At 41.9% G+C, this 21,920-nt stretch overlaps 1 protein-coding gene across 3 annotated transcripts in view; it reads left to right on the forward strand.

The window, feature by feature from the left end:
- Positions 1–14,697, forward strand: part of NCOA5 (nuclear receptor coactivator 5) — a 52,895-nt gene extending 38,198 nt beyond the window's left edge. For all 3 annotated transcript variants that reach the window (XM_068263357.1, XM_068263358.1, XM_068263359.1), the window contains 5 exons: positions 2,160–2,260; positions 5,251–5,377; positions 5,483–5,682; positions 11,772–12,086; positions 12,184–14,697. In XM_068263357.1, coding sequence (XP_068119458.1) covers positions 2,160–2,260; positions 5,251–5,377; positions 5,483–5,682; positions 11,772–12,086; positions 12,184–12,851 — 1,411 coding nt within the window. In that variant the 3' untranslated portion in view covers positions 12,852–14,697. The remainder of the gene's footprint in view (positions 1–2,159; positions 2,261–5,250; positions 5,378–5,482; positions 5,683–11,771; positions 12,087–12,183) is intronic.
- The last annotated feature ends 7,223 nt before the right edge of the window (positions 14,698–21,920 follow it).

A 21,920-nucleotide genomic window follows, 5' to 3' on the forward strand; every position in this document is an offset into this window, starting at 1 on the left:
CTAATGATTTACTGGGGCCCAGTATAGGGTCAGGATTAAGGTAGGGGCTTGAGTTGTTACTGTGGGGAGGTTCTAAATGGGGTTTATAGAAGTCTTGAAGAGGGATCCTCACATGCAAGCATTTGTTGCTTGATATGTTTTAACATGCACACTTTTTACGGTAGTCAGTGATTTCACTAAGTGCTCATTCACACCATGTGAGTTGCAGTGATTTTTGACTCACTGCACATAGTGTGCGTCTGGTAACCAAGTCCATACACTTTCATTTTATCACTCGCACTACAACAGTAAGTTGCTGTGCAGTGCGTTTCAGCTCGTCTGGAGTTAAAACTAATGGAAATGCAAAACTCACATACCCATTCATGAGTTTTTTTGTTTTTTTTAATTTATTGATTTTAATGTATTTTAACTTCCTACCTAGTGTGAATGAGCCGTAAGGAATTGCATGCGTTGTGCAGGCTGCAATATTGTATTTTTTTTTAAATTAGGCTTGGTCCACACCACATACGGTTGCTGAACGTAATCCGTGGTCTAGGCTCCGGTTTTCAAAGACCGGAACGCAAATGGATCCATGCTGCCCTTTGCAGAACACACTTCCAGGTCCGTTTTGCGTTTTACTATGGTCGTTACTAGCAGCAGCTTAACGATCGGTCTGCTGACAATCTGGTAAAGAAGTTTACCAAACTATCATTACGTTCCATGATGAACAAATGATATCGGCATGATTAAAAAAAAAAATACAACAGGATGACTCATATTAAATGACAATTGTTACAAAACTATAGTGTGTACAGTTCTCTGCCGAGCACGATAGTTACAAGGGCCAATGCGCCTGCGTTGGATACTTTCTGTGTAGCGCGGCCCATAATGATTGTTACATTATCAATTTCAAATAAAAAATGATTAACTTAGACAGTTTATTTATTGTAACCCCATGTTTGTGTATTTTTTTATTTTTTTACTTTATAAAAATTATATATGCAACATTTCCCTCTTATCGTTCTTTTCTGCGAGAATGATCGTTGATGTGTATGATTGCTGTATCCCATCGTTGCATTCCAATCGTTCCAATAATGTTCGTCTGGTAATTATCGTTCCTTGTAAACGATCGCAAGTGTGTACGTAGCATTAGTCTTTAAAATATGTCGAACACGAGTAATAATTGTAAACACAAAACTGGGGCTATATACTTGAGTTGGAACAAATACAGAAGCCCGCAGCGCACTATATAAAGATAAGACCTATATTTATTTCTAAATTGAATTTTATCTCTCTTCTCTGTGTGCTGTGGGCGTTTGTATTTTTCTTTTGCTGCTCCATGGGGGGGGGGGGGGGGGGGGGAGGACACTGCTGGGAACTGCCAGCATGTGTGGTGTGGGGTTTTTTTTTTTGGGGGGGGGTGAATCTCGTTTTGTTTACATTAATTAAAATTAAAAAAAAAACTGCCTACTCTGTCAGGGGCAGTATTTGCAGTCTTTCATCTGAATCAGAATGGATCGGCAGGCATGTTAACAGATCCACATATGTCCATTCTGTATGGGTCTGTTCGTTCAGTTCCAATGAGCGGAGCTGAAGGCTCTGATGGACACTTTAATTGCGGGTATGGATTATGGGCCCAGGCAGAAGCATTGGACTCTCAATTTGTTTGCAACAGACCAATGGGAATCTTCTCTTGCAATTTTGGAGAGAATTGTAGCTTAAAGTATACCAGAACTGAGGCTGACATATTTACTTTTAAACAGTGAAGGTTTCCTGGCTGTCCTGCTGAGCCTCTGTTTCCTAAACTCTCAGCCATTGACCCTGAATAAGCATAAAGATCAGGAGTTTTTGACTGAAATCTGACTGGATCAGCTGCATGATTGTTTGAGGTCTGTGATTCAGACACTACTGCAGCCGAAGAAATCAGCAGGACTGCCAGGTAACTGGTATTGTTTAAAAGTAAATAACAGCATTTTCCATATCGCTCAGTTCAGGTGCCTTTAAAACAGAGAGGTGCAAGAATCAGAGTGTTTGTTCTTATGGTCTTCTAGCTAAGTTTGCTTGGCAGTGAGGGTTATCTTTAGGCCTTAAAACATAATTTTATTGATATACTCTAAAACTGTAGTGGAAATTTTCATCTTTTTACAACATATACTGTATTCTCACATTATTTTCCTCAGAACCAATTCTGCTCAAGATAAATATCGCCTTGATGACTTATATCGAAAGAGAGATGATGTGTATGAACGCTTTAGAGAACCCATGGATAGAGTACCAGAAGGTGCATCTTTTTTGTTAATGTTTCCATCTGTGTTTTTATTTTTGCACTTTGCTTTTATTGCAAGAAATCCTCCTCCTTTGTGCCAGTAAACTGGGACAGCATATTAGGCATGGTCAGATGTAAATTTATCCAAGTTCATACAGGATAATACAATTTCTTTATTTAAATCTTTGCAGCTTGAAAATTTAGCTACCGTATAGACTCTGATACAAGTCAACCCCGTGTATAAGTCGACTCTAATATTTGAACCTCAAAAGCTGGAATTTTTCAATTACTCCTATATATGTCTGTCCAGCAAAGTTAATGGCTGCACTTGGGGATCAGGATAGGTAAATGGATGCATTGCATACAATCTTGTAGTCATTAACCATTCCTGGCCCCCAAGTATAGCCAATTACTCCTCTGAATAGCCATTAACCCTCTGCCTGTAACTCCCCCTCCCTCCCCCACGCCATCACCCAAATGCATGCTGCCTGTAATTCCACCCACCGTCACCCAAAGGGAGCCCCTGTCTCCATTTCACCCCTCCCACCATCCCCCAAACACTTGATGCCTGTAGTTACCCCCTTAACATCCACCAACCATCACTGAAAGGGAGCCGTCTGTATCAATTTCCTCTTTGTGCTGTGTGATCCTGAACAAAGTGATTCTCGCAGCAGAAGCTGTCGTGCGCCCCCCCCCAATCAGTGTGCGCTGCGTCCTCCCTTCTCCCTTCACTCGCGCTGACCTGCGTGCGTTAGCATGGCTCCATCTTTTGATATCGGGAGGTGGGGCTTGATAAAGCAGGGAGGTCAGCGTGAGTGAAGGGAGAAGAGTACACAGCGCGCGCTGATGGGGGGTGATTGCTTCTGCTGCAGGAATCACTTTGCACAGGATTACACAGTGCAAGGAGGAAATTGATACATGAGTGCAAGGGAATTAAAGCACATTGGCATATTGGCTATAAGTTTGGAAATTTAGGACTACTCGTGTATAAGTCCAACACACACTTTTATACTTTGAGTCAGTTCTAAATTCTCAACTTATAGCAGAGTATATACGGTAAATCAAATCTTGCTAAGTTGGTAGGGGCTAATAAGTGCCCAGTGGAGTTTACCTGTTTAAAACCTATATCTGTGTTTACTCTCCATCGGAAGAACGAGACTGTCCCAATTTAGAGAGGTTGACCTACTCCTCGAGAGAACATCTACTTAACCTGAGTGCGGAACAGGCTTTCCCCAATCGCTGAAAGTGGTTGCTATCTAGCAACTCAAATTTGAGTACCTTGCTTTTTATGTATACAGTGTGGCCCATAGTTATTCATACCCCTGGCAAATTTTGACTGTTACTTTTATTCAACCAGCAAGTAATTTTTTGACGGGAAATGACATAGTTGTCTCCCAAAAGATAATACGACTAGAATATAACAAGAGGCATTGTTGTGGAAAAAATAAAAATTCTCACCTTTGAGCAAAAAGTGTCCAGTCCCAAAATATTCATACCCTTCTCAATCAATTTAAATCATATTCTCTGCAGACTGCCTGGTGTTGTTGTTGAGAATCCTCATGTATTGCTCTTTTTTTCATGGTGCCATTTACTGTGATTCGGGTCTCTGGTCCATTAGCTGAAAAACACCCCCAAAGCATTAGGTTCCCACCACCATGTGGGACAGTGGGGATGGTTGTTCTTTGGGTTAAAGGCTTCTCCTTTTTTACGCCAAATAATGGAAACCTCGTAGATGAAACAAAAATTTGTTTGGTCTCGGACCATAACACATAAGACCAGAAGTCTTGTTCTTTGTCCAGGTGAGCATTTGCAAAGGCCAAGCCAGCTTTTTTGTGTGCCTTATCTGGAGAAGCGTTCTCCTTGGTCTGCATCCATGGAACCCAGCAGTGTGCAATGCCTGTTGGATTGTCTGCCTTGAGACATTGACACCAGCAGAGCCCAGATTCACCAGGATGGATTTTGTGGTGTTCCTCTCTCACCATTCTCCTGGCCAGCACAAGTGTCGCTTTTGGCTTCCAACCACGTTCTCTGTGATTTTTCCAGTGTGGAATGTTTTTTTCAATACTTTGCGCTGTAGCCACTGGCACTTGAAAACATTTAGAAATGGCCTTGTAGCCCTCACTGAGCCCCTTTGCCTTAGCCATGACTGTCCACAATCCAACTGCAGATGGCTGCTGTTTTTCACCTGTTGAGTTGATTTTCACCTGTTGAATTGATTAAAACAGGTGTTCCCAATTAATCAGGGTAATTGGGATGCTTTAGAACTGCTTGGACTATTTTGAATGGTATAGAACTTTGGATTTTCCCTCAGACTGTGAAGGCTCAGACGCACTTTCTGATCGCTTTTAAAAAAAATCATTCACTTGCAGTAAAATTGCAGACCTTTCCCATTGTACGCGATAGCGGCGATTTAAAAGCAAATGACTGAGCACTTTTTTAGCACTCAAAGCGCTGGCCAATGAAACGCTTATAGTATGTCTGAGCCCTGACAGACACCTATGTCATTTTCATTCAAATCATTTCTTGCTGGTTGAAGAAAAGGAACAGTCAAAATTTGCAAGGTGTATGAATAATTATGGGTGTGTATGTATACTCATTCTCACAAACTCACTCACTCTCACAAACACACACTCCTCTCACACACACACTTTCGCGCCCGCATAAACACGCTCGCTCGCTCACTCACACTCCTTGTTTCTAAATATACTACACTAAATTTGCCTCATATTGTGTGCATTTTTCGATCAAGGTATTTTGGTCCTCTTCCTACATACTAGCCAAGATGGAATTGGATTGGTAAATTTTCAAGCTGCATAAAATTGCAGGCAATATTTGCGTATTCCTGTATGAAGTAAGAACTATTTTCATCTTATTGACCATACGTTATGGCTTTTGTAATCTCTGAGAGAATTGTGAAATTAAGTCTGGAACTAGTACTGAAAATACATGATTATCCTTGCATGAGAAAAACTTTTTTTTTTTTTTTCCCCCGTTATTGACCTCAGATCGTTTGAAGCGTGAGGAACGTCGCAGAGAAGAGTTGTACAAGCAATATTTTGATGAAATACAAAGACGGGTTGATTCTGATCGTGCTGTAGATTGTTCTGTGGTAGTGCTGAACAAACAATCAAAGTAAGATTGCTGTTTTGGTTTGTCATCAAGTTTTCTCTGATCATGAAGCACAGCTGTGATCTATTTATTTATTTATTTATTTTGTTTTAATTTTTCGTTAACCAGGGAGTATGCAGAATCCGTTGGCCGTAAGGTCCGTGACCTTGGCATGATGGTGGACTTAATATTTCTTAATACTGAAGTGTCGCTGACCCAGGCCTTGGAGGATGTTGCTAGAGGGGGTACACCTTTTGCAATTGTCATAACTCAGCAACACCAGACTCATCGGTCCTGCACTGTGAATATTCTGTTTGGAACACCGCAAGGTAACGTCCTGCTCAAATCTCTTCTGTTTTGGACAGTGTTAGTAATAGGATGAAGGCTGGAGTACCTATAATTCCTACTGGTAAATGAGACAGTCTGTCAAATCAAAATGTTATGCAAAACAAGTTTGCCTCCTTAAAACAGAAGGAATTTGCAATTATTCAAATTGATATCACAATGAATCACTGCTGAATATGCATATCATCCTTTGTTGTTCCTGTAAGCTAAGTATACCTCCAGGACCACTGAAATGCAATGATGTTCAGCTTGTACATTGTGCACCTTTGTTTTGCCTAATATTCAGAAAATTAAAAATGTTTCACTGAAGGTGTTCTCGCTCACTTAACACTGAAGGCATCCAAAGTATGAATTAACACACGTGGAAGTATAGTATATAACCAAAAAGTGTGAAACAACTGAAAATGTCATATTCTAGGTTCTTCAAAGTATCCACCTTTTGCTTTGATTACTGCTTTGCACACTCTTGGCATTCTCTTGATGAGCTTCAGGAGGTAGTCACCTGAAATGGTCTTCCAACAGTCCTGAAGGAGTTCCCAGAGATGCTTAGTACTTGTTGGCCCTTTTGCCTTCACTCTGCGGTCCAGCTTACCCCAAACCATCTCGATTGGGTTCAGGTCTGGTGACTGTGGAGTCCAGGTCATCTGGCGCAGCACCCCATCACTCTCCTTCCTGATCAAATAGCCCTTACACAGCCTGGAGGTGTGTTTGGGGTCATTGTCCTGTTGAAAAGTAAATGATGGTCCAACTAAACGCAAACCGGATGGAATAGCATGCCGCTGCAAGACGCTGTGGTAGCCATGCTGGTTCAGTATGCCTTCAATGTTGAATAAATCCCCAACAGTGTCACCAGCAAAGCACCATCACACCTCCTCCATGCTTCACGATGGGAACCAGGCAGGTGGAGACCGTCTGTTCATTTTTTTTTTTTCTGCAAAAAAAAAAAAAAAAACACTGGTTGAAACCAAAAATCTCAAATTTTGAGTCCTCAGACCAAAGCACAGATTTCCACTGGTCTAATGTCCATTCCTTGCGTTCTTTAGCCCAAACAAGTCTCTTCTGCTTATTGCCTGTCCTTAGTGGTTTCCTAGCAGATATTGTACCATGAACACCTGATTCACGCAGTCTCCTCTTAACAGTTGTTCTAGGGATGTGTCTGCTGCTAGAACTCTGGCATTGACCTGGTCTCTAATCTGAGCTGCTTTTAATCTGTGATTTCTGAGGCTGGTGACTCGGATGAATTTATCCTCTGCAGCAGAGGTGACTCTTGGCCTTCTTTTCCTGGGGCGGTCCGCATGTGAGCCAGTTTCTTTGTAGCGTTTGAAAGTGTCCCCAAGTGCAGTCTCAAAAACCATCAATTTTCCCAATTTTTTGGACTGACTGACCTTAATTTCTTAAAGTAATGATGGACACTCGTTTTTCTTTACTTGGCTACTTTTTTCTTGCTATAATACAAATTCTAACAGTCTGTTCAGTAGGACTATCAGCTGTGTATCCACCTGTCTTCTCCACGATGCAATTGATGGTCCCAACCCCATTTATAAGGCAAGAAATCCCACTTACCTTACAGGGCACACCTGTGAAGTGAAAACCATTTCAGGTGACTACCTCTTGAAGCTCATCAAGAGAATGCCAAGAGTGTGCAAAGCAGTAATCAAAGCAAAAGGTGGCTGCTTTGAAGAACCTAGAATATGACTTATTTTCAGTTTCACACTTTTTGGTTATGTAGTATACGTCCATATATGTTAATTCATACTCTGTATGCCTTCAGTGTGAATCTACAGTGTTCATAGTCATGAAAATAAAGAGAATTCTTTGAATGAGAAAGTGTCCAAACTGTTGCTCTTTACTGTGTATATTCTACTTTAACAACAAAAAAAAAGTGGAAGAGATTTTTAGCTTCTTGAAACCTACAGAAATTTGTCTTTCAATGTGCTTTTGCGTGTTAGACAGTTGAAAGATGTTAGGCATCGTTTTCTAGGCATTTTAAAAAGTTCATCATATCACACCGTTGCAATCTATCTGCATGGAGTTTGTATGTCATCCCCGTGTCTGTGTGGGTTTTCTCCATGCACTCTGATTTCCTCTCATATCCCAAAAACAGAAGTTAAGTGACTTCTCTCTAAAATTGACCCTAGACTATGATGGACATATTACTATGGTGGACATTGTGAACCCTTCTAGCAGAGCTCCCCAACCCTGTCCTCAAGTCCCACCAACAGTGCATGTTTTGCAGGAATTCACAAACATGCACAGGTGGGGTAATTAGTGTCTCAGCAGAGCTGATTAACTACCTCTGAGGATTTCCACAAAACTTGCACTGTTGGTGGGCATTGAGGACATGGTTGGGGAACTCTGCTCTAAGGGGCAGTTAGTGACAAGACTATACACACACAGACACAGAACATTTATATCACACTTTTCTCCTAGCGACTCAAAGCGCCAGAGCTGCAGCCACTAGAACACTCTCTTTATAGCCTGTAGCTGTGTTAGGGAGTCTTGCCCAAGGTCTCCTACTGAAATAGGTGCTGGCTTACTAAACAGGAAGAGCTGAGATTTGAACCCTGGTCTCCTATGTCAGAGGCAGAGCCCTTAACCAGTACACTCTCCAGCCACTGCACCACTGTATTTACTCTGTAAAGCACTGTGGAAGATGGGTACGCTATACAAATAGTAAATAATAATTGCAAAGAATAGTGAATTTGGATCATGTGTTTAGTTGCATATATCCACAAAGAGAAGGAAAAAAACATTGTTGGGGCCAGTGCACACCTAAAAGTGCTAGAGTAATCTCAAAACGTTCAGCTGCTGCAGACCTCTCTGATGTATGTTTTTCTTCTTGTTTTTAGGGTCTAGAAGCTTGTAAAAATGTTTTATGGCTTTTAGACCTTTAAATCTGGAAATAATCATAACGCCAGAGAGGTTAACATTGAGGCTGAATTGCCTCAGAAATGCTGCAGGACCCGCGTTTGTGGTTTGGGAAAAATCGCATCGCTCTGGTGTGATCCATCCCATTCAAATACATTAGCAAAGTGCTTTTCAAAGCGCTAGCGTTTTAAAAAGCGCTCAGAAGCACTCTTGGTGTGCACCAGCCCTAAATGAAGAAAAATGCCCATATAGAAACCGGCGTTACTTAGCATATGTGCCAAGTCGCCTTTCAACAGCTTCTGCTGTGTTCTTAACCACTTTTTCCACCACTTCAGTGTATCTACATCCTCTGTGACTTCATCTAATCCATGAAGACGTGGATATGTTGTGTAGCTGAAGCACAGATCTGCACGAGTGGGCTTACTCCTGTGCAAAACCTCCGGCACTATCTGCTGCAAGTAGTGAAAGCGAATATATGTTCCCTGAGCTTTTTACCATTAAAAATACTTTTATTTTTTGAGTTCATTGTAAAAAATACACACTGTAGCACTATTTCAGAATCCAATATCTTCACCATAAATTGTGACAGGAACATAATTTAAGCTTTGTGATAAACTGTAGTAATAGCCAAACAAAATTTGTTTTGCTGATATACATTTCATTTTAGGTGTCATAAGTAGGGATAACGTAATTGCTGATGAAATAGGGACATAGCTAAAATGTCAAAACTGCTCTGGTCCATAGGAGGGAAACAAGGTCTGGATGTGAAGTGGTTAATATGATAAAGATGTCATCTGCCATTATTTAGCACCTAATATTCCATTGCAAAACAAACAAAAAAATCTAGGTTAACTTTTTTCTCGATTACTTAGGATTGGCCAGGCTATAGTATGTTATATGGAAATGCCTGGTGGGTTCCAAGTATTAGCAGACCTTTAGGGTTCCCTTTTTTTTTTTTTTTTTTTTTTTTTTCAGTGAGGCTAGGTTCACAGTGTGATGTTGCGTTGCATTCCCTGTATTGGGAAATAAAGCTTGTGGCTTCACTTCCCACTGATGTAATTTTTGTTTAGTTTGTGTTTGCCTGTGCCATCTATTTTGGCATACTGCGATTTAATGTTTTGACAAGCTCTCCATGTTCCATATTCCACATTAGTCAGTAGGGATTGTGTTTGAAGGCAAATCATTGAGATTTGATACAGAATTATGGAAATTATAATGAAAATCTTTGCAACATGTAAAAGTGCTAATCTAATTTTGGAAGGATCAGAATTGATTTTTATTTTGCCATGGACAATGGGGGTTGTACCTGGAATTGGTTTGGTTGTATGCTGTGGTGTGATTTTTGGATACGTCCATAATAAAGGATTGAACTCTTATGGACATCGTGCGGGCATTATCCTACTTCATAAGAGATATATATATATATATATATATATATGTGTGTATATATATATATATATATATATATATATATATATATATATATATATATATATATATATATATATATATATATATATATATATATATATATATATAGTAACCTGTAGTGGTACAGTAAACAGCAGTATAGCACAATATGCATACAGAAGATAGAAACTGAGTATACAACGTTTTACATAGATAAAAGATGAACCCAGGAGAAAGAATAGAGGTATCCGCTGCAGTCTATGGCACTCATGCTTCTCCAGCGATAAATAAATCAGATGCCCACAGTCTCTTTGGGGGGGAGAGAGAGAGAGAGTGTCCCTTTTGTGTTGTGGCAGAACCTGGCCGGTAAGTATGCTGGCTGGTCTGGCCAAAGGCCTTTTATGAGATGCCTGCTGGCCGCAATCCAAATTTAGCACCCGGCTTGCTGCCTAGTTTACTAGTCCACAGAGGAAGGTGGATCTGTGGAGGGGACTGGTGACTCAGTTGCAGGGTCCCTCTGTCTCGACTGGCTGCAGCAGCAGATGATTCTGAGTGAGGATTGGCAGTGGTGAGTCTGGTGACCCCTTGGCAAATTAACCTTTAGGTGCTGTATACAGCAGCAACAGCAGGGTGGAAGGGCTTGAAATACCTGCTACTCAGCAACATTTTCAAACAGTTTTTCAACAACATTTTCATGATTCTGTATCAACTTATTTGCATATCTCTAGCCAACTGAAAAGGGTTCTAACCCCCATCTTCTTACAGTTGTGTAATGAAGTGAAATAAACCATGTAAGGAAGAACGAGTGCAGTGATCTGCAAACTTGGCTCTCCACCTGTTAAAGGGATACTGTAGGGGGGTCAGGGGAAAATGAGTTGAACTTATCCGGGGCTTCAAAACGGTCCCCCGCAGACATCCTGTGTTGGCGCAGCCACTCACCGATGCTCCGGCCCCGCCTCCAGTTCACTTCTGGATTTTAAAGTCTGAAAACCACTGCGCCTGCGTTGCCGTGTCCTCGATCCCGCTGATGTCATCAAGAGCGCACAGCGCAGGCCCAGTATGGTCTGTGTCTGCGCAGTACACTCCTGGTGACATCAGCGGGTGCCAGGACACAGGCTTGCAGGCGCAGTGGTTTTCTGACTTTAAAGTCAGAAATTCCAGAAGTGAACTGGAGGCGGGGCTGGAGCATCGGTGAGTGGCTGCGCCAACACAGGATGACTGCGGGGGACCATTACAAGCCCCGGGTAAGTTCAGCTCATTTTCCCCCGACCGCCCCCTACAGTACCCCTTTAAGGAACTAGAAGTCCCACAGTGCATTTGTCTTTATGAATCTTGACTGTGGCTTTCAGACTCCTGCAATGCATTGTGGGACTTGTCTCTCCAGCTGTTAAGGAACTACAAGTTTGCAGATCACTGAACTAGTGGATCAACACCCAGGAATCCAATAGGCAATTATACCTTTTATTCTCAAAAAGCAAAAAATTTAAACTAAAACCAAAATGCGGAAATTTCACAGTTTGGGCAGAAACCCCATTAGACGTCAGTGGCATATAAAGACCGCAATTCGTCGTAAATATGGATTTATTGTGGCTAAATTAGTCCAAAGAGAAAAATAGTACACCTTCAGCCCTAATGCTTTTCATTATTTTCACATAATACACACTTTATTGCAGGCTTTATGCAGTTTTTGGCATCAATTTTTTTTGTAAGCAGAACGAAAATTTAAAGCTTTTGATTTTCATTATACCAAGTATCATGTGGCTAGTTAGTAATGATAAATATTTTTATTTTGCAGAACATCGAAACATGCCATTAGCTGATGCAATGGTGCTTATTGCAAGAAGCCATGAACGGTACAAAGTAGAAGCTCGGGATAAGGAACGTGAGGATATCGCACGGCAAGCTGCCAAGCTGTCGGCAGAAGCTATATTAAGAGAGCGATCTTCCTTGGAAGAAGGAGTAAGGAGTACTCACCCTCCTGGAATAATGACCCTATTGGGTATGTTGGCAGACAATAGGTATGTTTCTGCTGAAGAATTAGACAAGGTCATTCTATATTTACAGCAGCGAAAAGAAAGATTGTTGGCCCTGTCTGGTGACTCCCTAGCAGGTAAGTTTTCATTTTTTTTGTGTGTGTCCTGGTTAGCTTTTCCAGTTGATTGTTGTAATTTTTATTCAATCTTTACATATATTTGTTCATTTTGCAGCACAACATTCAAGGCAAACTGTGACTAGTGGAACAGATTCCCAGTTGAGTCTTGGCCAGTCTACCCTGTCCAATAATCAGACACACCAGCATTCTCAACAGTTGACTTCTGCTGGCCCAGGAACTCAGACTGCTAACTCTCAGCAAGAGCTGCAAGCAAAGATTCTCAGTCTTTTTAATAGTGGTGCTTCTGCTGCTGCTGCTAACCCAACAGGTTCTGCAACTACAGCTAGCCCAAGCCAGGGCTATGGAAATATGTCCACCATTCAGCAGCGTTCACCTGCACAGATGGATACTGGAGGTCTTGGTCCATCTACACAAAGATCACAGCCTGCAGCCAGCCAACATCCTGCAGTGAGCCAACACCCTAATATCATGGCACAGGGGGGCGTAAGAGCTATGCCACCTAGGCCAGGAACAGGCCTACAGATGCCTTTTATGTATGGGCAATCTTCAAATAGGCTCCAGGCACCCAATAATGTTCCAGGTCAGAGACCAGGAGCATCATCTGGTATAAATTTTGATAACCCTAGTGTACAAAAGGCTCTAGACACACTTATACAAAGTGGGCCTACACTCTCTCATTTGGTGAGCCAAACAGCAGGCCAAGGTGTTCGCAGTGGGATGCCACAACAGTCTTCTGTGGGATCCTATCCCCGTCATCTTTAGTTTCTGGTCTAGACCTGCCATGGTCCATTGTTTCTGTAGATATAATTTCCTAGGGCATTTTTCAACATTGCAGTAGTTGCACTGCCTTCCATCCCCATTTATTGTTTATTCTGTGTATGTTATATAATAATACTGATAAGCATTTTGAATAATTGTCCTCGCGGTTATTAGTTGTATTTGTTGACAGACTGCATCCCTTTTTTCTTTTTTTCTTTTTATCACTAAAGTTGTGAAATAGTTTGTATAAGAAAATTCCCTGCACAGTCATATATATGTTACTTGGAACTGTATTATGTTGCAGATTTTTTTTTAAGTAAAAGTTACATTTTAAAAGTGTTCTTGTGATTTTGTGATGGGGAGGAAAAAAAACTGTTCTGAATATAATATAGTGGTATAATGCTACTTAATAATCGGTATCACTCCTGTGGTTTCACACTTTGTAGAATACAACAATGAAATGGAAATTGTGCGGTGCCACATTGCCAAATACAAGGTAATAATAAAAGAAAAAAACAATTATGGCAATAAATTCAGAATTTTTAGTTGACCAGTACTTGGGTAGAAATATATGGCCTTTATAGACATGTATATTGATGCATTGGCAACTAATCACATTGAATTATGTGGTATTGGTGATAAGGATAGTACAGCTGTGCCTATGAGAGGTGTAAAACTGCATCCCAGGGCCTCCCTCAACTGTGGAAAGTCATCTGCTAGTTTTCCATAGCAACCAGATGTATTTATTGCTTTAGTTGCAAATCGGCCCTATAAAATTACATTGGAAAGCAGAACAATTGTTATAGTAGAACCAACAATGGTATACTGAAAAAGGCAAATGTAAAGCTCAGTGAAAGTGCCTGGTCTCGATTGCAAGAGACCATGTGGAAATACCCTTATCACCATCATATCTGCATATGCATTCAGCTTATTAACCACTAAAGTACCAGCGGTCTCTGCCGCCTTAAGGACCAGAGAACGCAGGTACCAGAAATGGCGGAACACCGAAGCATCGCCGCATATACCTGCCGTCCACGTCGCACACGTGAACCTCAGCCACCCACTCTATTATCTCTGACAGCAGAGTTCCTGTGAGCCGGTCAGGAGCCAATGAAATAGCTCACAGGGCTCTGCCGTTATAGAGACGTGTAGAGTGACTGAGCCGTGGTGGGGAGACAGCGGCAAGATCGTGTGGTGCAAAGAAAGTGGCAATTATGTGTGGCGTCGGTGTATTGAAAACTACGCCCTGGCAGCCAGATCAACGTCAAAACGGCGTAGATTTATTTCAATTAGCGTCGTCCTTAAATGGTTAAGCTAAGTACACCATTTTTTTCTTACACCTAACCCTCCAGTCTAATCAACTGTGGTAAGTTAAAAATGCCCTCTTGTTGGCTTTTGCTCATTAGGAAGTACTTGGAAACTCCATATACTTATACTTTTTTCGGGCATATTTGCACAAGATAGTCTATTTACAAATTAATTGGGATCAAGGAGATGGTGTCAGTGAATACAGTGCCACTCGGTGGTGAAAAACTTTAATCACCCCTCTTCCACCACATAGTGGCGCTGTAACGTCTGCTTCAGCCCCTGGATCCCGATCACGTTGTATCATGTGATCGGGACCCAGAAGACATGTCTGGATTACACCGCCGCAGTGGAGGAGAGAAGTCATCGATCCAGCCGTCTGGACAGGTAACTATAGAAACTCTCTGCCGTCCCCTCTGCATAGCTTGCCAGACTGGAAAAGGCATGCTTTCCCAGTGGCAGGAAATATGCGGCTCAGCAGCCACTTATATTATGTGGCTGCTATAAGGTTAAAGACTCTGAAGCGACTTTAAAAACAGCTTTTAGCTTATATTCTACATAGGCATGTTTGCCCCTGCTAACACGCCGCTCTCCCGCGGCTGAACGTGGGGTCTTTACCCCCCAAATACCCTCAGTGGTGTCCCGGGATCGCTTCCTGTTGAGGCAGGGCTAATGGCTGCAGTCCTGCCTCTCAGAGCGGCTATCAGCGCTGATCGGAGATCCACCACTGTGACGCGCGTGGAGGCAGAGCTACAGCCATTAGCTCTGCCTCCAGGAAGAGCAAAATCTACGACTAAGTTGGTCGTGGATTTTGCAGGGGCGGATTCGGGGGGTAAAGACCCCTCGTTCAGCCGCGGGATAGCTGCGTTTTAGCTGGGGAAAACATGCCCATGTAGAATATAAGCTAAAAAGCTGTTTTTAATGTCGCTTCAGAGTCTCTTTAAGGTCAAGTTTGAACTGTGTGGTGTTATGCTCATGTTACAATGCTTACATTGCACCGTGCATGTTGTTTTTCATAGCATGAACAATTGCTATTCAACATGCCCATTTTTTTAGCTCGTGTAAAACAAACACTAGAATGCACTTGGACAACATAATCCATTACAATGCAGAGATTCAAACATGCCCATACACTTGTAAGGGCAGTGTGTTCTCATACAGCAACAAAGCCTGACACAACCTGTATAGTGTGAACTCTCCGTTTGTGGCCAGCACTGCAGATCAAGAGTCTTATCTGTTCCTGTCTAGCTGTTCAGTGTTTGAGAAAGGTACATGCTTTATTTACCCACCAAAGTACCTTTATGAATCTTGCAGGATCTTTAGGCTGTTTCCGCTAGCTGACGTGCATACTATTAGACGTTTGGTGCACTTCCTGTTGTGCGAGTACGCAGACAAATCCTGGAAGCCATGCCATGCACTGCTATGAGATTAGCTGCAACTCGCCCGGAAATACGTTACAATGTTGCTCGAATCGCTATGGCGGTGATTCAGGCAGCTGCTGCATTATCCCATATGGTAGAGTTTCCAAGCGTGATTTGCCTCCCGGGAAACTGGATTCAGACCGATTTCTGCATTAGTGGAAACAGGCTCTTAGAAACTATACTTAACATCTATTTAAGAACTATTTCGTTCATGTCTCAATGATCCAAAAACTAGCTAGGGATTGGGTAGATTTTGGAAATTCCTAGGCAGGGAAGAATGGTGATTCATATACATGGTGATATTGCCTAAAATGACAGTATAATCCCTTTTAGTAGACTCCAAGGGACCAAGCCGAATAGTTTACTATGAACTATATCAGAAATTGTCATACTAAAGCACATGGTAGTATGTAGTATGGAGAGTCTTTTTTTTTTTTATTTATTTATTTTTTTTTTCTTTCAGCATGTGAGTACAGACAACGTCAAAGCTAGAACAAAATGCATAATACTCAATATGCAGGGGTTTGTAGTAATTATGCAACAGCTTGCACAGGAAGCTTAGGGCTCACCAGGTAATTTAGGGAATAGTTCTGATATTGTGCTCCTCTGGCCACATTTCTGTGCAGTCTGCATGATACTGTAGCATGGTATCCATGCACAAGCAAGTCCTAGATCAGTGTTTCTCAACATTTTATTGGTATGTACCCCTTTTAAAACCCTGTACTCACCAAGTACCCCCAGCATAGTAAACATTATCACAAGTACCCTTGACAAATATATATCTAATCTTAATACATGATAATTGGTACTAAACAATTTCCAAGCATTTACTATTGTTTTTAATTAGCTAAAATACTAATTTGATGGTGTTTAAATAAGATTTATCATTTTCTAAAACTCTAAATTTGTTATTCTTGGTTAAGTATATCAAGCCTGAGTACCCCCTGGAACCATCAGAAGTACCCCCTGGGGTACGCGTACCACAAGTTGAGAACCTAGGTCCTAGATGATAGGCAATTCCCTAAGTAATCAAACAGCAGGTTATGCAGGAAGCTTATCAACAGTAGATGAAGCTTGCGGTTTTGGGCCCATGCATTGGCCAGTGCTTTTGAGGGAATCGATGCAGGCTCAGAGTAGTGTGCAGATGAGACAAATGTGAACTTTTTGGTGGGAATGCCAGACATCATGTTTGGAGGAAACCAGGCCCTGCTCATCACCAAGCCAATACCATTCCAACAGTGAAGCATGGTGGTAGTGGCAGCATCATGCTGTGGGGACTGTTTCAGCAGCAGGAGCTGGGAGATTAGTCAGGATGAAGGGAAAGACTGCAGCCAATGTACAGAGACATTCTGGATTAAAACCTGATCCAGGGCCATCTTGAACTCAGACTGGGGCAACAGTTCACCTTTCAGCAAGGTAATGACCCTAAGCACACAGCCAAGGTATCGGAGTGGCTTCAGGACCACTGTTTGAATGTCCTTGAGTGGCCCAGACTTGAATCCCCTTGAGTGGCCCAGACTTGAATCCAATTGAACATCTCTGGAGAGTTCTTAAAATTGCTGTGCGCCAATGCATACCAACCTGATAGAGCTTGAGAGGTGCTGCAAAGAGGAATGGGCAAAATTAGTCAAGGATAGGTGTGCCAAGCTTGTGGCATCATATTCAAAAAGACTAGAGGCTGTAATTGCTGCCAAAGGTGCATCGACAAAGTATTGAGCAAACGCTGTGAATACTTACTGTACATGTGATTTCTCAGTTTTTATTTTCAATAAACTTTCCAAAACCTCAAACTTTTTTACGTTGTCATTATAGGATGTTGTGTGTACAATTTATAAGGGAAAAAAGAATCCATTTTGGAATAAGGCTGTAATATAACAAAAAGTGATGCACTGTGAATACAAATGCACATGGATGATCGTTGGTGCAGGAAGAGCTGGTGCTAGCATCTCTGGAACAAATACTCTTTTAGGATTTACTCGCCCAACAGTATCTCGTCGGTTTAGAGAGTCGAAGAAAAAACTTAAAGTGAGAAGGACTATTCTGGTTAAAAAGGCTGGTGAAGAGAGAGATGAAAGGCGTATTACGCACATAGTACCCGGCAATAGAAGGGCAGCAACATGACACACTAATAGCTGGTTTTGTTTTAGTGCGTCTAAACTGAGTGATATGGATGTTTCCTTTTAAACAATACCAGTTGCCCAGCAGTCATGCTGATCTTTAGCTGCAGTAGTGGCTAAATCACACACCTAAAAAGAGCATGCAGCCAATCCAGTCTGACTTCAGTCTACATGCTTGTTGAGGGGCTGTGGCTAAAAGTAGGAAAGTCAAGCAACTGGTATTATTTTAAAAGGAAAAATCTATATCCTTTTAAGTTTAGGTTCACTTTAATGCTGGTTCATCACAAAGAATATCTTAACGCACAAGATGGACTTTGCAAAGGATGGACTTTAGCACCAGGAAACCATCAAGAGTTAGTATTTGGTATCATAGGGAAAAAAAGTGTTAAAGGCACTTGCCACCATGCTGATCGGTCTCCTATTGGTTTGAGGAACATCAGAGTTTAACCTTCTTCCATGGCCAGTTCAGTCCCCCTAACCTCAATCCTATTGAGCATTTGTGGGACAAAGTCTAAAGATCACTTCAAAGCTTGAAAATGCCACCATCCAATCTGACCCAAGTTAGAGCTATTATGTCAGCATGGGCCAACATTCCTCAGCAATGGTATCAGCATCTTGTTAAGTCCATGCCGAGAAGACTATAGGCTGTGCTCAGAGCTAAAGGTGACTCAACTTAGTAGATGGTGTCTCTAATTTTTGGCCGCTCTGTTTATTACAAAAGGTTGCTAGTTTGCCAACTGCTAGCATGGAAATTTAACCCTGTTGTCCTCCATTGTTATGCTAAATTAACGATTTTTATGTGATTAACCGGTATTATAGTGAAATATTGATGCTATGGGATAGAATGAAAACCAAAATTTAACCTATGTCTCCAGAGTCTATACTGCAATGATGCATTTTATAAAGGAAAAGTTCAGGGACTGTATAAAAAAAAAAAATCCAAATCCACTTACCTGGGGCTTCCTCCAGCCCGTGGCAGGCCCTCGGTGCCGCTCCGCATGCTTCCGGTGGCGAGCCCGACCTGGCCAGGCCGGCTGCCAGGTCGGGCTTCTTCTGCGCTCCAAAGTGCGTGTCACTCGTGTGCGCTGACGTCATCGGACGTCCTCCGGCGCACACGAGTGACACGCACTTTGGAGCGCAGAAGAAGCCCGAGCTGGCTTTCAGGTTGGCTCGCCACCGGAGACCACCGGGAGCCTGCGGAGTGGCACCGAGGGCACCTCCTGCCTGCCAAGGGCTGGAGGAAGCCCCAGGTAAGTGAATTTTTTTTTTATACAGTCCCTGAACCCTCCCTTTAAAGTGGATTCAAACTCTTGCATAGCACACAATTAAACCTTTTAATTCCACACATAAATATTGCCAAACTGCACTGATGCTTTAACTTTCTGTGCTCCCTGAAAGTTAATCTAGTTAAAGCTTCAGGTTTATTTTTAGGTTTTCTGTAAATTGACCCCCCCCCCCCCCCTCAAAATGGTTATGCTGTGCCTAAACTTTTTTAGTACAGATTTTCTCCTTACATAAATTTCAGTTTTAGTTCTACTATTCCGCTCTGAGTGCATTTTAGGCATACTCAAGGTTTATTACAAATAACATATTCCTCTTTTTGGAGACACTACTGTATTTGAAGGTTTTTCAGAAAGCTGTAGTGCAAAAAATCTCAAAGATGGAGCGAATGTGTGTTCTGTGCAAACATGCTGTAAACAAAGAATGCTTTCAAACATGGAAGTGTTATTTAATAGTTTTTTCAGCAATCCTCAAAATGCATTGAATGAACAATAGAGAAATCTAAAATCAATATTTGGTGTGACCATTCTTTTCCTTCAAAACAGCATCAGGTCTTTTAGGTACATTTGCACACAGTTGTTGAAGGAAATCTGCTGGTAGGCTGTTCCAAACATCTTGGAGAATTTACTACAGATCTTCTGTGGATGTAGGCTTCCTCAGATCCTTTTGTTTCTTCATGTATTCCCAGACCCTCTTGATGTAGAGATCATGGTTCTGTGGGGGACAAACCATCACTTCTAAAGGCTCATACACACATCAGACTATAGTCTTTGGAAAATGAAAGATCACAGACCAATCTTACCACCCTTCCTGTAGTATAAGAGCCATACTCTACACAGTCTTTTCTATGGAGCTGAACTCCACGTCAGAAAAAAATCTTTGCAAGATGCTGCACACACAGATGCTGTACAGACACAAAAGATCAGTATCTGCAAAAGATCTGTTCCTGCCAAAAATCCATTCCTGCAAATTGCAATGATAGTCTATGAGATCTGCAGATCATCATACACACATGATTTAACTGACATTCATCTGCAGATCAAGCAATCATCTGCAGATCTGAAAATCCATCCTGGTGGATCTGATCTGCAGATGAATGTCAGTTAAATCATGTGTGTATGATGATCTGCAGCTCTCATAGACTATCATTGCAATTTGCAGGAATGGATTTTTGGCAGGAACAGATCTTTTGCAGATACTGATCTTTTGTGTCTGTACAGCATCTGTGTGTGCAGCATCTTGCAAAGATTTTTTTCTGATGTGGAGTTCAGCTCCATAGAAAATACTGTGAAGGTATGGCTCTCATACTACATGAAGGGTGGTAAGATTGGTCTGTGATCTTTCATTTTCAAAAGACTATGGTCTGATGTGTGTATGGGGCCTTAGACTTCTTATTCTTCTCTGCTGTCACCTCTGCTCTCAGCCGCTGTCCAGGTCACAGTGCTTGGTGCGCAAGCTGATCCTGAGGTTGTGCGCATGCGTGAAGCACCGATGTCAATAAAGCTCACGTACGCGGCTTACTATATATATATATATATCCCTGATAACTCCTTTAATTAGAAACTGTAACCAAAAATTGAACTTATTCCCAATCAGTAGCTGATGCTTCCTTTTCCATGAAAAATCTATTTTCTCAAACTAATTATTAGGGGGCTCTGTATGGCTGATATTGTGGGGAAATCCCTCTCACTGTGTGATGTCATGACCATGGTCCTGACAGTTTCCTGTCTGTAAACCTCATTACATTGTGGGAAATAACAGCTGTTTACAGCTGGGTCCAACTGCCAAAAAAAGCAAGCGGCATCTCCTTCCACTGACCTCACTTGCCAGCAGTAAAAAATGTTGACGTGATAAATCTCAGAATGTAAATTGGGGAGAGGAAAGATTTTACAATGGGCAAACAGTCTAAATAATTTATACATATTTTATTGTAAAAATAAAGCACTTTTGTTCATTACGTTATTTTCACTGGAGTTCTGTAATCCTGTTATGACAAAAAGGTAACACCTTGTTCAATTTTTAAGGGTTTGCATACTAAAATAATACAAAAAAAGTCCTAAAGGCTTGTACAGATGTGCAACTTTTCTGCCCCACTGATTGTCAAACTTGATCAGTTGGGCATGTGAATGTGTAACAAATGATTTGCCGAGCAACTGATGACAGGCAGTTTTTCCGATCCAACACCCGATCAACAGGCAGAACGATGGCTGTTATGGCTGATATAGTGCAGTTGGCCACGTGTGTACAAGTTGTTAGAACCGCTTGTCTTGTTTTGAATGTGGCCATTCAAAATGATCGTGCAGCCTTCCAGCACAGCTTCGGTCTCTCTATGCGGAGGATCGAGTCTGTGAATGATGTTGAGAAGAACAGAGCTATGTGGGGAGGCTGTGCGATTGCTAGCGCCAGGCTAGGTAATGTACATAGTGGCTCTATTGAGGGGGGGGGGGGGGCATGTCGGCAACCTTAAAAAGCTAGCCAACTTGTAATACAGCCAGTAAACCTATTAGATTCACTCTGGGGGGCATAACGCTCAGGAGGTTAAGCCTAATGTTCTACTCCTGCGGGATCTGTGGACCATGCATAGAAAAAAAAAAGCACAAAAACACTGAGAGCCCTATATGGTGTAGTACAGGCTTTCTCAACCAGGGTTCCCTGGAACCCCAGGGTTCTTTGAGGACTCTGCAGGGGTTCCTTGGCATTTTACCCCATCGTGGGGGGGGGGGGGGGGGGGGGAAGTATGATAGAGCACACTATAATAGGTGGTACTGTAACAAGAAGCACTAAATTTGGGGGGTCAGGAGACAGTATAATGAGTGGCAGTGTAATAGGAGATAGTGAAATGAGCAGCCTAACCTACTTAGCCTCCTGAAAAATAAATGTAGGGGTTTCTCAAGACCAAAACGTTGTTTGCAGGGGTTCCTTGAGATCCAAAAGTTATTTACAGGGTT

Source organism: Hyperolius riggenbachi, chromosome 12 (genome assembly GCF_040937935.1).
Source record: "Hyperolius riggenbachi isolate aHypRig1 chromosome 12, aHypRig1.pri, whole genome shotgun sequence".
Lineage (NCBI taxonomy): Eukaryota > Metazoa > Chordata > Amphibia > Anura > Hyperoliidae > Hyperolius > Hyperolius riggenbachi.